Raw genomic sequence first — 12,611 nt, 5'->3', positions numbered from 1 at the left:
ATACACTGAAAAATCTGTCCATCTCTCTCCCTAATGATCTACAATACAAGTTTTGTCATAAATCTAAGTTCCATAAATAAATGGATCTGTTTCTGAATTCTCTTTTCTTTCCACTGACCAACATGTATATCCTTACGCTGGTTTAATAATAGGTTTTATATTAAATCATTACATAAGGCAAGAAAAACACTGTTCTTCAGAAGTGTCTCTGTAATTTTTAGACCATTGTGTAAAAATAATTTATACCCATGTTTTATTGACTGACTTTTTAAAATATAATTTTCTACAGATTTCTTCTAATGTCTTTTTTCACATCTGTGAACATAATCACATGATATTTTTTCTTTTTCATTTCTTTTTTATTAAGTTTTTATTTTAATTCCAGTATAGTTAGCATAGCATTACTTTAATTTCAGTTGTACAATACAGTGATTCAACAATTCCATTTATCAGCCAGTGCTCATCACAACAAGTGGTCTCCTTAATCCCCATCACCTATCACCTATCATCACCCATCACCCCTCTGGTAATCATCAATTTGTTCTCTATAGCTAAGAGTCTGTTTCTTCCTTTGTCTCTCTTTTTTTTCCCTTTGTTCATTTGTTTTTTTCCTTAAATTCTATATACGAGTGAAATTACATGGTATTTCTCTTTCTCTTATTTCACTTAGCATTATACTCTCTAGCTCCAAACATGTTGCAAATGGCAATATTTCATACTTTTTATGGATATAGTGGAATATTTTATATATGCGTGTATATATATAATATATACAATGGAATATTGTAATATATATAATATATAATAATGGAATATTATATATATAATGTATTTATATATACATATATAGTGGATTATTCCACTATTTATATATAAAACACATCTTCTTTATTCATTTATCTATTGATGGATGCTTCCATAATCTGGCTATCATAAATAATGCTGCAATGAACATATGGATGCATATATCTTTTTGAATTAGTATTTTTGTATTTTTGCAGTAAATACCCAGTAGTGCAATTACTGGATTGTAGGGTAGTTCTATTTTTAACTTTTTGATCAACCTCCATACTGTTTTCCACAGTAGCTGCACCAGTTTCTATTCCCACCAACAGTGCACAAGGTTTCCTTTTTCTTCACATCCTTGCCAACACCTGTTGTTTTTTGTGTTGTTGATTTTAGACATTCTGACAGGTTTGAGGTGATATCTTATTGTAGTTTTGATTTGAATTTCCCTGATAATGAGTGATGTTGAGCATCTTTTCATATGTGTGTTGGACCACTCCTCTTCCACATATATCCAGAATTATAATGTTAGGCATCGCCAAAATAACAACAACAATAATCAATAGCAGTAGTAGTAGTAGTAGTAATATTACCCCCCCCCCAATTCTGTTAGGAATTTGATTATAAGTGCATTAGGAAAATTAACATCTTTGCAACATTTAGTCTCCCAATATATTAATACAGCATTTCTCTCCATTCAATTGGATCATAGTTAACGTCCAACAGAAGTTTATAACTTTCTCAATAAAGGTCATAGACATTATTTGTTAGATTTATCAAAACGTGATTTATATTGTGTTCTATATTTCATTCTATATTGTAAATTGTGTAATTTTAAAATTAAATTTACTATAGTAACTTCACTACGGAGAAGCCTGACATATTACCTTAAGCAAGTGGTCAAGGTTAACATTACCAATAATGTTACGTTGTATGGTATCATAAAATCATGAGGTCCATTCTACCAAAGACCTCACCACTATGCTTCAAAAGTGTCAGGGCTCTGAAAAGAAAAAAGCAAGGAATAGCTGCAAATTGGGGTAGACTAAAATGATATAGCTACCCAGATTTGGTCCTGAAACAGAAAAAGGGTATCAGTAGAAAAACTGGGAAAATCTGAATAAAGGCATAGTTTAGTAACATTATTGTACCAATGTCAATTTTTTAGTTTTGAAAAAATACAGCATATAGCATGGCCACATGGGATGTTAATTATTTCAGAATAAAATGTTCTTAAAATTATATTCTGTTTTTTTTTGTTGCCATTGCTGGTCTATAGAAATGTCATTGGCTTACTTACGCTGCTTTTGTATCCAAAAACCTTGTTAAACCCTCCAGTTAATTCTAGGAATTCAGCTGTAGAGTCCTGGAAATTTTCTACATGGACCATTACACCAATTTGCCAATAATGACAGTGTTTTTTTCTTCCTTTCCATTCCTACACCTTTTCTTTTATGATCCTCTCCCTCCTCCCCCCACCGCCCATCTTATTCTGCTGGCTAGGATCTCTGGTAAAATCTCTTTTCTATTCTATTTTGAATACAAATGGTGATATCAGGGATCCTTATCTTTTAAGGCTTAAATTGTCTCCTCTGACATCACTGTAGCAACATTTTTTCTAAATATGTCTCCTGTGGCAAGGGAGATAAAAGCAAAAATGAACTATTGAGACTATATCAGAATCAAAAGTTTCTGCACAGTGAAGGAAACAATCAACAAAAGTAAAAGACAATCTACTAAACGGGAGATGATATTTGCAAATGACATATCCAATAATAGGTTAGTATCCAAAATACATAAAGAACTTACACAACTCAACACCCAAAACCCAAATAGCCCAATTAAAAAATGCGCAGAAGACATGAACGGACATTTCTTCAAAGAAGATATCCAGATGTGGCTAGGAGACACATGAAAAGATGCTCAACATCATTACCGGGGAAATGCAAATCAGAACCACAATGAGATATCGCTTTACACCTACCAAAACCGCTAAAATCAAAAACACAAGAAGTAACACGTGTTGGCGAGGATGTGGAGAAAAAGGAACCCTTGTGCACTGCTGGTGGGAATAGAAACTGGTGCAGCCACTGTGGAAAACAGAATGGAGGTTCCTAAAAAAACTAAATATAGAACTACCTTATAATCCAGTGATTGCACTACTGGGTATTTACCCCAAAAATACAAAAACACTAATTTGAAAGTCATATGTACCCCTATGTTTATTGCAGCATTATCTATAAGAGCCAAGTTATGGAAGCAACCTAGTTATCCATCGATAGATGAGTAGATAAAGAAGTGATATATCTCACACATACACACACACATGCACACGCACGCATACACACATCTACACACAAAATGGAATATTATTCAGCCATCAAAGGGAATGAAATCTTGCCATTTGCAACAACATGGATGGAGCTAGAGAGTATAATGCTAAGCAAAGTAAGTCAGAGAAACAAATACCATGTGATTTCACTCATATGTGGAATTTAAGAAACAAAACAAACGAATAAAAAGACAAACCAAGAAACAGACTTTTAGCTATAGAGAACTGATGGTTTCTGGAGGACAGATGAATGGGGGGATGGATAAAATAGGTGATGGGGATTAAAGGGTACACTTATCTTCAGGAGCACTAATGTATATAGAATTGCTGAATCACTGTATTGTATACCTGAAACATATTAATATAACACTGTATGTTAACCATACTGGAATTACAATTAAAAACTTCAAAAAAAGACTTAATTATCTCTGTTCATGGCCAGAGGTAATCTTAATTTCACCAGACTCTAAAAAGCAGTTAGTGGCTTTTATTTTGAACATCCCCACAGAGAGAGCAATATTATTGTGGGGTTTTTTTAGTTTTAAATACTGAAATGTTTGTGCAAAAGGCATAAAAGAGTATAACACAAAGAAAAGGAAGTAACATGAGGACAAAAAAGAAAAGCAATATGGTATTGGTATTAGAACAAAATAAAAGCTGTGCCATTAACCATGTTAACCTGCAGACAATTAACACTGTCCAAACTTTACCTTCCCCCTGTGTCACAGGGTGGAGCTGTCACTGAGAAGTGGCTGCCTAGCCAGAGTCTACATTTCCAAACCTTCCTCCCCCACCCATTACACCAGGTGTGGCCTTGTGAACAGTTTTCCCCAGATGGATGTCAGTGCAAGTGGCAGACTGTCAGTTCTCAGGTTCAATCTGAACTTTTCAGAAGCATGTGAGGTGTGTTCCTCCTCTTTCCCCAGGTGCCGGAGAACTCAAAGGCCCACGTTACAGAAAGTCACCTATCAATCAGGAATGCCTTCAATACCCTGGTTATTAGCAATAAATACACTTTACTTAGGTTTAATCTACCATATGTTTCGGAGTCCATTTATTACAGCAGGTAGTTTTCACTAATATGGTGAAAAATGGTATCTTTAAGTGGGGTACAGACCAAACAGAAAATCTGAAATATATGGCAACTGCTTAGCAGCCAGGCAGCAGGAAATAAAGAAACTGAGTAAAGGATGGGAAGATAGTTATGTCATGTAGTCACAAAAACGTAATAAAAATATTGTTTGCCAAAAAGAAACTGTGATAGAAGTAAAAAAGTGGTTGCCTCCAGGGGAGCAAAGCAGGGAATTAACTGGAAAGGAGCAAACATCTGGGGTAATGGAAGTGTTCTATAGCTTATTTGGGGCAGTGGTTTTTACAGGTGTATATAATTGTCAAAACTCACTGAACTGAATGCGTAAGAGCTGTGTGCTTACTGTATATAAATTATACGTCAATTTTTTTTTTTTTAATGCCTGAGACAGCTTCAAAGGCACACCAAGTGTATAGCTGTAGGGTAAAGGAGATGGAAAACAGAATACTAGAATAACAATATTACTGGCTGCTTTTCTTGAGAATTTACAAGCAAGGAATGTACAAAGGCAAGAACCAACAGATTGGACAGAAAAAAATGAGAGAGAACAGAGAATCCAGAAATTTGGGGGCCCCAAGGGTTAGAAACACTGACTGCTTCTGGATTTCACACAGTAAGAGAGAGAAGGCCAAAAAGTTGGGACTAAAAATGGCCGTTAGCTTTTCTCAGGTAAACAGAGGGAGTCAGCCTTGCTGCAGACAGGTTAAGTATGTTACTTCCCATGAAGCCTATTATAGATGGCCATATGACAGCACCCAGAAAGATGAGAGAGGGAAGACTAGGAGAAAGAAAGCAAAGGAATAAAACAGGCTGGGATTTTTTTGGTGTGCTTTTTGGTTAGAGAGACCATATAATTTATTGTCCAAACTGGGATAGTTTTGACAGTGAAAGAGGGAATTATCACTTACTAAGCACAAGAGATATCTATAAACTAAGACTCCCTCTGCCAGACTGGGACATGTAGTCACTCTATTACTAGCACATGGAATTAACTACAAAAAGACAGATGAGGGCTAATTAAGTTTCTGAGGGAATAACATTGACCAAAAACCCCATAGGTCTTGCCTATAAGCCTTTCACCCTTCAAACAAAGCTCATGCAGCCAAAATCACAGGGGAAGAGAAGGAGAGGAGAGAAGAGGGGAGGGGAGGGGAAGGGAGGGGAGGGGAGGGGAGGGGAGGGAAGGGAAGAGAAGAGAAGAGGAGAAAGAAAGGGAGGGAGGGAGGAAGGGAGGAAGGAGGATTTACATAACCTCCAAGGAGGACATATTCCCCAATGTCCACATAAATTGACCTTGGAGGAAAATAAACAAGGAAGAACCTTCTGAAGCCAGAATTATGTCCTACAGAATAATGAACAATGGAATTCCTTCTAGAGAAGAGGAGGACCATAGTCTAATCAAGGGGTATCTTCTATCCTAGGCAAAAATCCTTGCCATCTCCTGTTTTTGTCACTGTCAATATTCCTAATTCTAAATGTTCCCTCAGCTTTAGGAAATTAATCATAAACTTGTAATTTGCTAACTGGGCCCAGTGCAATAAATTATGGGCATTGCACATAACGTGATGGTTGTGAGAATAAATCCAAAAAGTCTTTTACAAAGATCACTGAACTGACCGCCAGGAGGCCATGATTCTCTTCCAACCTTCACTATTAGCTTTGTGACGCTGGATAAATCATGTTTCTCAGGACTTCAGTTCCCTCACTTAGAATGTGAATAAAAGGATGCCTTCCAGTTCTAATAATTCTAATTTAAAGTTCCTGACCTCACTGAACCAAAAGAACTACAAAAATCCTCTATAAAATGTCACTACCTAGAGAATACATAATAAGCTAGTTGGTCTGGTTTTATAGCAAAAGCAACTCAGCACAATTTTAAAAAGTTATATTGGCAAGAAAAATCCTGGCACTCTTTCATTTCTTGATTTTTCTATATTATTTTGGTTTCATTAAAGTACATTAAGGAATAAAATAGAACTTTTTTTTTAAACTGGAAAAGACAATTACCTTCCATTTCATTAGGCTTTAGAAACTAATTCAAAAAGAAAGGGAAAACGGCACTGCACCTAAAAATTTCAATTATTTTATTGTCTGTACAGACTAAAAGTAAAAATATTTTAAAAACAAAAATGCAATTTGGAGTAACTTTTTTTTTTAAAGATTTTATTTATTTATTTGACAGAGAGACAGCCAGAGAGAAAGGGAACACAAGCAGGGGGAGTGGGAGAGGAAGAAGCAGGCTCATAGCGGAGGAGCCTGATGTGGGGCTCAATCCCATAACGCCGGGATCACGCCCTGTGCCGAAGGCAGAGGCTTAATGACTGAGCCACCCAGGCGCCCCTGGAGTAACTTTTAATCTAAAGATACCATAATAAAATATTTTATTAGCTATACAGTCAACAATATTCGCTGTATCCTAAAAACATTATTTTTTCAAATAATTAAAATTTGAAAAATACATCTGCTGAATTTCAACTTTTGATGCCCCTTCCAACTTTCAGAAGAAAATCCCATTCAGGACCTTGTCTTCCTCATTGAGAGAAGATAAAAACTAATATTCTACATAATACTTTATTAGTCATAATTATTCAGCTTTAAACATGTATAAAAATAAGAATCAAACACCTTAAGAGAGTAAGGACCAAACACTGTCTCTTGAAATCACTAGATTCTGGCATGAAGAAAAAATGGCAAATATTTTGCAAGTCCTGCTGTCACAAACCCTAGTATTACCAGTGAGTTTCTAACTCAATCACAGTTATCGATTGTCACTGATTATAAAACTACGGATAGATGTTGGACTACTATATAAAACAAGAAATATCAACACCACTGTATCTTGAGAAAAGTTCACACTAATACTCCTGGGTGAATTAATGAATCAAAAAAAAAAGAAAAACAAGAACAAGTACCATGAACATACCACAAATCTCTGAAAGAAAAAATGATAGGTATACCTCAGATTATACAAAAATTTCAGTAAGTCTAAACGATGGAAAGTTGTAAATAAAATTTTTTTTTAAACCATTTAAGGAAACTACTTAGAGATGTTTGACAACAACTCTCAGGTAAAGGAAGAGATTTTTTTTTGTTATGATGAAATTTTTTGTTATGATAAAAATTACCTCTTAAAAATACACTTCACAGGATGCCTGGGTGGCTCAGTCAGTAGAGCAAAAGGACTCATGATTTCAGCTCAGGTCATTGATCTCAGGGGGGAGTCTGCTTGAGATTCTCTCTCTCCCTCTCCCAGCTGTTCTCTCTCAAATAAATAAATAAATCTTTAAAAAAAAGAAAAAAGGAAATACTTCACAAATTTAGATGTTTCCATACCAGCACTTACGTTGAAAAGTCTCTTGCTTGCTTTTATTCAAAACACTTTGCATATGACAATTTTTGTCCTTCTCTGGAAACTTTAAGGCTTATCTTTCTTTCTGTTCTAGAAAATGGTCTTCTATTATTTCTTGGATTATTCTCTCCCGTTTTCTCTTGCATCAGTGAGCTGCTATTGGACCCACTGGGTTGCGTCGCTAATGATTTCTCCCTCAAATTTATCTTTCAACATCAGCTCAATGAGTTTCTTTCGGCCTTCAGATCTCTAATTTTTGAGAGTTGTTTCCTGTTTTTTAATTTTTCCTTTCCTTTAATTCTCCTTTTTAGAAAAGACTATTTTCTATGCAAAATCTTCTCACATTTTCAAAGACAATGCTTACAGTTTCTTTCTTTGGTTTTCTATTGCACTCTTTCTAGTTTTTGTCTCATGAGAGCTCTTTGTTTATGCTAACTTTATCTCTGCTTTCATATTGGAGGCATTCCCGAATATCTGGTGATCCTTGTCTGTCTGTTCCTATTTAAGTGTAAATTACTAGTAAAGCAAGCTGGTAGCTCTGTCCAAGGGGGTGAGCTTGCTGAAGGTGAACTTCACTGAAGAGCGAACCAGGGCAGCAGGCTGGCTTTCTCTGTGGGGGAACCACTACGAGATCCTTCCTCTGGGATCATTCTGTTTCGCTGGAGAATCCGCCAATGCTGTGTTTGGAACTTCGATGTGTGGCTCTTGGTACTCACTGTTCCTGTGGCCCTGGGCCTACATTCTCGGCAGTTTCACCTTCTGCAGAGAATAAACCTCCCATCTCTGGCGGTGGGGAGGGAAGGTGCTCATCTGGCTGGGCTGAGACAAGGACCTGACTGTGCAGCTGGTCATGTGTCTAGCTCCATGCCTTACCTCTTCCTTCAGCCAAACCTGATACCTCTAATTGCAGAAACTGCTATGGCTCTGTGAGGCAAAACTGCTTCCTGACATTGTTATCCTCCACTGTAGGTGCTTAGTTTCGCCTTCTCTACTCTATGGGGTCACAGTATCATACTTTTTCTGTGTTCGTATTTATGTGAATTACTGATGTCACCCACTTTTATCAAAGAAAGAGTTGGAATTTTTGTTTCTTATTTCCTTTGTTTTGGATGGATACCGTAGAAGACAGAAAGTTCTTTATATGCCACCTGAAGATCAGAAGTGATAGTTTCTAAGTACACATCCCATTTGTAATCGTTGAATTTACCTCCATTTTCATCTGCTCTGCACACATTCCCATATCCCTTCTTCTCCTTCCTTTGGAGAAAGTGTCCCTCACTCCCTGAGATCCCAGGGGGGCTTTCCGTCACTGGACGAGGCACCTCTGTTGCAGCACTGGTAAACACACCCTAGGATGGCCCACCAGAATACTCCATTCCCTGGGCCACAGTGATTATTCATCACACATGGGGGGCCAAACTGAGTTGATCCATATCTTCTCTGAGGCTGATAGCTGGATGGGTGGCCCGACAAGTTCTCTTCCTGTTGGGACGGCTAAACCAGGAAGATGACAGTCTCAGGTTGTTGGTGGTATGGTCATATGATCACTGATCATATGCCTGTCTGCATAATGATGAATAAAGAAGCCAGCAGAGCAGAAAAAGGGTCCAGATGAGATCATCTGAGTTCCTGGCTGCAACCATGCCTGAAGCCAGATGCACCTCTGGAAACCATAGTTATATAAACAACGAAGTTCCTTTTATTTTCATAAGCTGGCTTGAGCTGGCTTTCTTTCACTTGCAACCGAAGGAGTCCTGATGAATTCATCGTAATATCAAAATGTTCCAAATTACTAACACTTGAACTATAAAACACTACTTCTTTGCCAAAAATTAAATAGCCAAAGTTCTTTTGTTAAAATAAAATCACAACCATAAATAACATACACATATGTTCCTTTTATTTGAGTATTCTCATGTTTTCAGGGTAACAGTATCTTTGAGAATGAGGCATATATACTCTGTAGTATTACAAACCTTACAGCCACTAACCTACAGAATAATTTTCTTCCAGGTACTTCAAAAAGTCTTGTCGTTTCTTAAAACCTTCTCTATCAGAGCTCTCCATTTAAAAAAAAACTTAAGTTGCATGGTTATCTTACATAAAGGCTATGTGGAAAAAGAAAATAATAGATCTCAAAATATTTGTTCCATTAGTTTGGTTTACATTCAAAAAATTATTCAGCCTCAATCTCTGACCCAGAGACTGGAAACAATGATATTTTCAACCCAAGTATTTGTGGGAAGGAGGTAGATGGTAATAACATGCTTCCAAGGAGATAGGTAGGAATGCTCAGAAGTCATGTGTTCCTTGGACGCTCTCCCTAGAGTAACTTTCCTATTATTATCTCCAGGCCATGTATTCACCAATCCAATGGTCAATGTCTAAGCTTCTGGGTTTGAAGCTCTTGCCTGGGTCTTTATTGGTTTCAAGCACGTTTAGAGGCCAGGCAGGTAATCTCAAAGAATGAAGAAGCTAAACATTTTTAATGTATTGGATTCCTTTATCTGCATTAAAAAGTAAATCTTGAAAATTGGACAGCTACATGCAAAAGAATGAAACTTGACCACTCTCTCACACCAAACACAAAGATAAACTCCAAATGGACGAAAGACCTTGATGTGAGACAGGAATCCATCAAAATCCTAGAGGAGAACATAGGCAACAACCTCTACTACATCAGCCAAAGCAACCTTTTTCATGACACATCTCCAAAGGCAAGAGAAACAAAAGATAAAATGAACTTGTGGGACTTCATCAAGATAAAAAGCTTCTGCACAGCCAAGGAAACAGTCAAAAAAACTAAGAGGCAGCCCACGGAATGGGAGAATATATTTGCAAATGATGCTACAGATAAAAGACTGGTATCCAAGATCTACAAAGAACTTCTCAAACTCAATACACAAGAAATAAACAAATCATAAAATGGGCAGAAGATATGAACAGACACTTTTCCAATGAGCACATACAAATGGCTAACAGACACATGAAAAAATGTTCAAAATCATTAGCCATCAGGGAAATTCAAATCAAAACCACACTAAGATACCACCTTACGCCAGTTAGAATGGCAAAAACTGACAAGGCAAGAAACAACAATTGCTGGAGAGGATGTGGAGAAAGGGGATTCCTCCTACATTGTTGGTGGGAATTCAAGTTGGTACAGCCACTCTGGAAAAGTGTGGAAGTCCCTTAAAAAGTTAAAAATTGAGCTACCCTATGATCCAGCCATTGCACTACTGGGTATTTACCCCAAAGATACAGATGTAGTGAAGAGAAGGGCCATATGCACCCCAATGTTCATAGCAGCAATGTCCACAATAGCTAAATCGTGGAAGGAGCCGAGATGCCCTTCAACAGATGACTGGATTAAGAAGTTGTGGTCCATATATACAATGGAATATTACTCAGCTATCAGAAAGAACGAGTTCTCAACATTTGCTGCAACATGGACGGCACTGGAGGAGATAATGCTAAGTGAAATAAGTCAAGCAGAGAAAGACAATTATCATATGATTTCTCTCATGTATGGAACATAAGAACTAGGAAGATCGGTAGGGGAAGAAAGGGATAAAGAAAGGGGGGGTAATCAGAAGGGGGAATGAAGCATGAGAGACTATGGGCTCTGAGAAACAAACTGAGGGCTTCAGAGGGGAGGGGGGTGGGGGAATGGGATAGACTGGTGATGGGTAGTGAGGAGGGCACGTGTTGCATGGTGCACTGGGTGTTATACGCAACTAATGAAGCATTGAGCTTTACATCGGAAACCAGGGATGTACCGTATGGTGACTAACATAATATAATAAAAAAACATTAAAATAAAAATAAAAAATATAAAAAGTAAATCTTATTAAAATTCTAGTGTCTCTTGCTTCTCTTTTTTGATTGGTTTAAGTTTCTTTTTTCATGCATCATTTCTGTCTACTGTTCCTCGTTCACCCATGGTTTGTTACATAGTGCTATCATAAATAAAAGATTTTTGGCACGGATACTCTTTGTATGTGAAGAAATTGTGTATGAATAAGAGCTAATAATAATTAATGATAGTAATAGTTCAGTTTATTGAGCACTTTAGTGTGTGCTATGCACAGCTCTATTTCCAAATACTAAGTTATTTTGTCCTCATTTCAACTCTAGGAGGTAGGTACCATTATCCCCACTTTATAGATGGGAGCATGGAGATACTGAGAAAGGTTAAGCAGCCCATTCAAGAGCACACAGAAAATAAGCTGTAAATAGGAATACGGGCACTCCATCTCAAGGATCTCTGTTCTTAAACTATTACTCTGTACCGTCCAATGAAATATGCCATCCTATGTTATGTTGAAGTCTTAACGCCTTGTACCTGTGAATGTAACCTTATTTGGAAATAGCATCTTTGTAGATATTAATTAGGTTAATATGACGTTATACTGGCTTAGGGTGGGCCCCAATGCAATATGACTGCTGTCCTTATAAGAAAAGGAAAACTTGGACACAAAGGAAAGACATCCATGAGACGACGGGGTGGAGATTGGGGTTATGCTGCCATGAGCTAAGGAACACATGAGGCTACCAGAAGCTAGAATGGGCAGGAGTGTCCCCTAGAGGTCTCTGAGGGAGCATGGCCCTGCCAACACCTTGACTGCAGATTTCTGGCCTCTGGGGCAGTGAGAGAATAAATTTCTGTTGATTACAGCTACCCAATTTATGGTACTTTGTCATGAGAGCCCTAGGAAACTAACACACTGTCTTTCACTTATACTGAAATATATCATCCTATCAACCTGTTATTTCCAATTTTCACACAGATGTCAGTGTAAGAACCATTTAACTTTCCTCTTAATTCTATGTAAAGAAAATCAACAGCCAGGAGTGGGGCCATGAGAATGGAAAAGCACCTCCTCCCAGCTAGTAGAAGCAGCTGCTTTTCAGCTCCAGCTGATTACTGTCCCACGGAAAGGTAGGACTAAAGTTACCAGGTCTTCAGTTTGCACGGGCACCCAGAAATGCGGATTCGTACATTAAATTAGTTAACAAGTTAAATCGGTAACTAGTTAAAATAACACTAGTTA

At 37.4% G+C, this 12,611-nt stretch overlaps 1 protein-coding gene across 5 annotated transcripts in view; it reads right to left on the bottom strand.

The window, feature by feature from the left end:
* Positions 1-12,611, bottom strand: part of ZNF438 (zinc finger protein 438) — a 172,107-nt gene that overhangs the window by 72,290 nt on the left and 87,206 nt on the right. For 3 of the 5 annotated variants that reach the window (XM_057304628.1, XM_057304627.1, XM_057304626.1), the window contains one exon: positions 7,334-7,489. The exons of the other annotated variants lie outside the window; for them this stretch is intronic. In XM_057304628.1, coding sequence (XP_057160611.1) covers positions 7,334-7,395 — 62 coding nt within the window. In that variant the 5' untranslated portion in view covers positions 7,396-7,489. The remainder of the gene's footprint in view (positions 1-7,333; positions 7,490-12,611) is intronic. 5 annotated transcript variants of the gene reach the window in all.

This window comes from Ursus arctos, unplaced genomic scaffold (genome assembly GCF_023065955.2).
Source record: "Ursus arctos isolate Adak ecotype North America unplaced genomic scaffold, UrsArc2.0 scaffold_30, whole genome shotgun sequence".
Lineage (NCBI taxonomy): Eukaryota > Metazoa > Chordata > Mammalia > Carnivora > Ursidae > Ursus > Ursus arctos.
The sequence above is the reverse complement of the archived record's forward strand: the minus strand, read 5'-3'. Positions and strand labels throughout refer to the sequence as shown.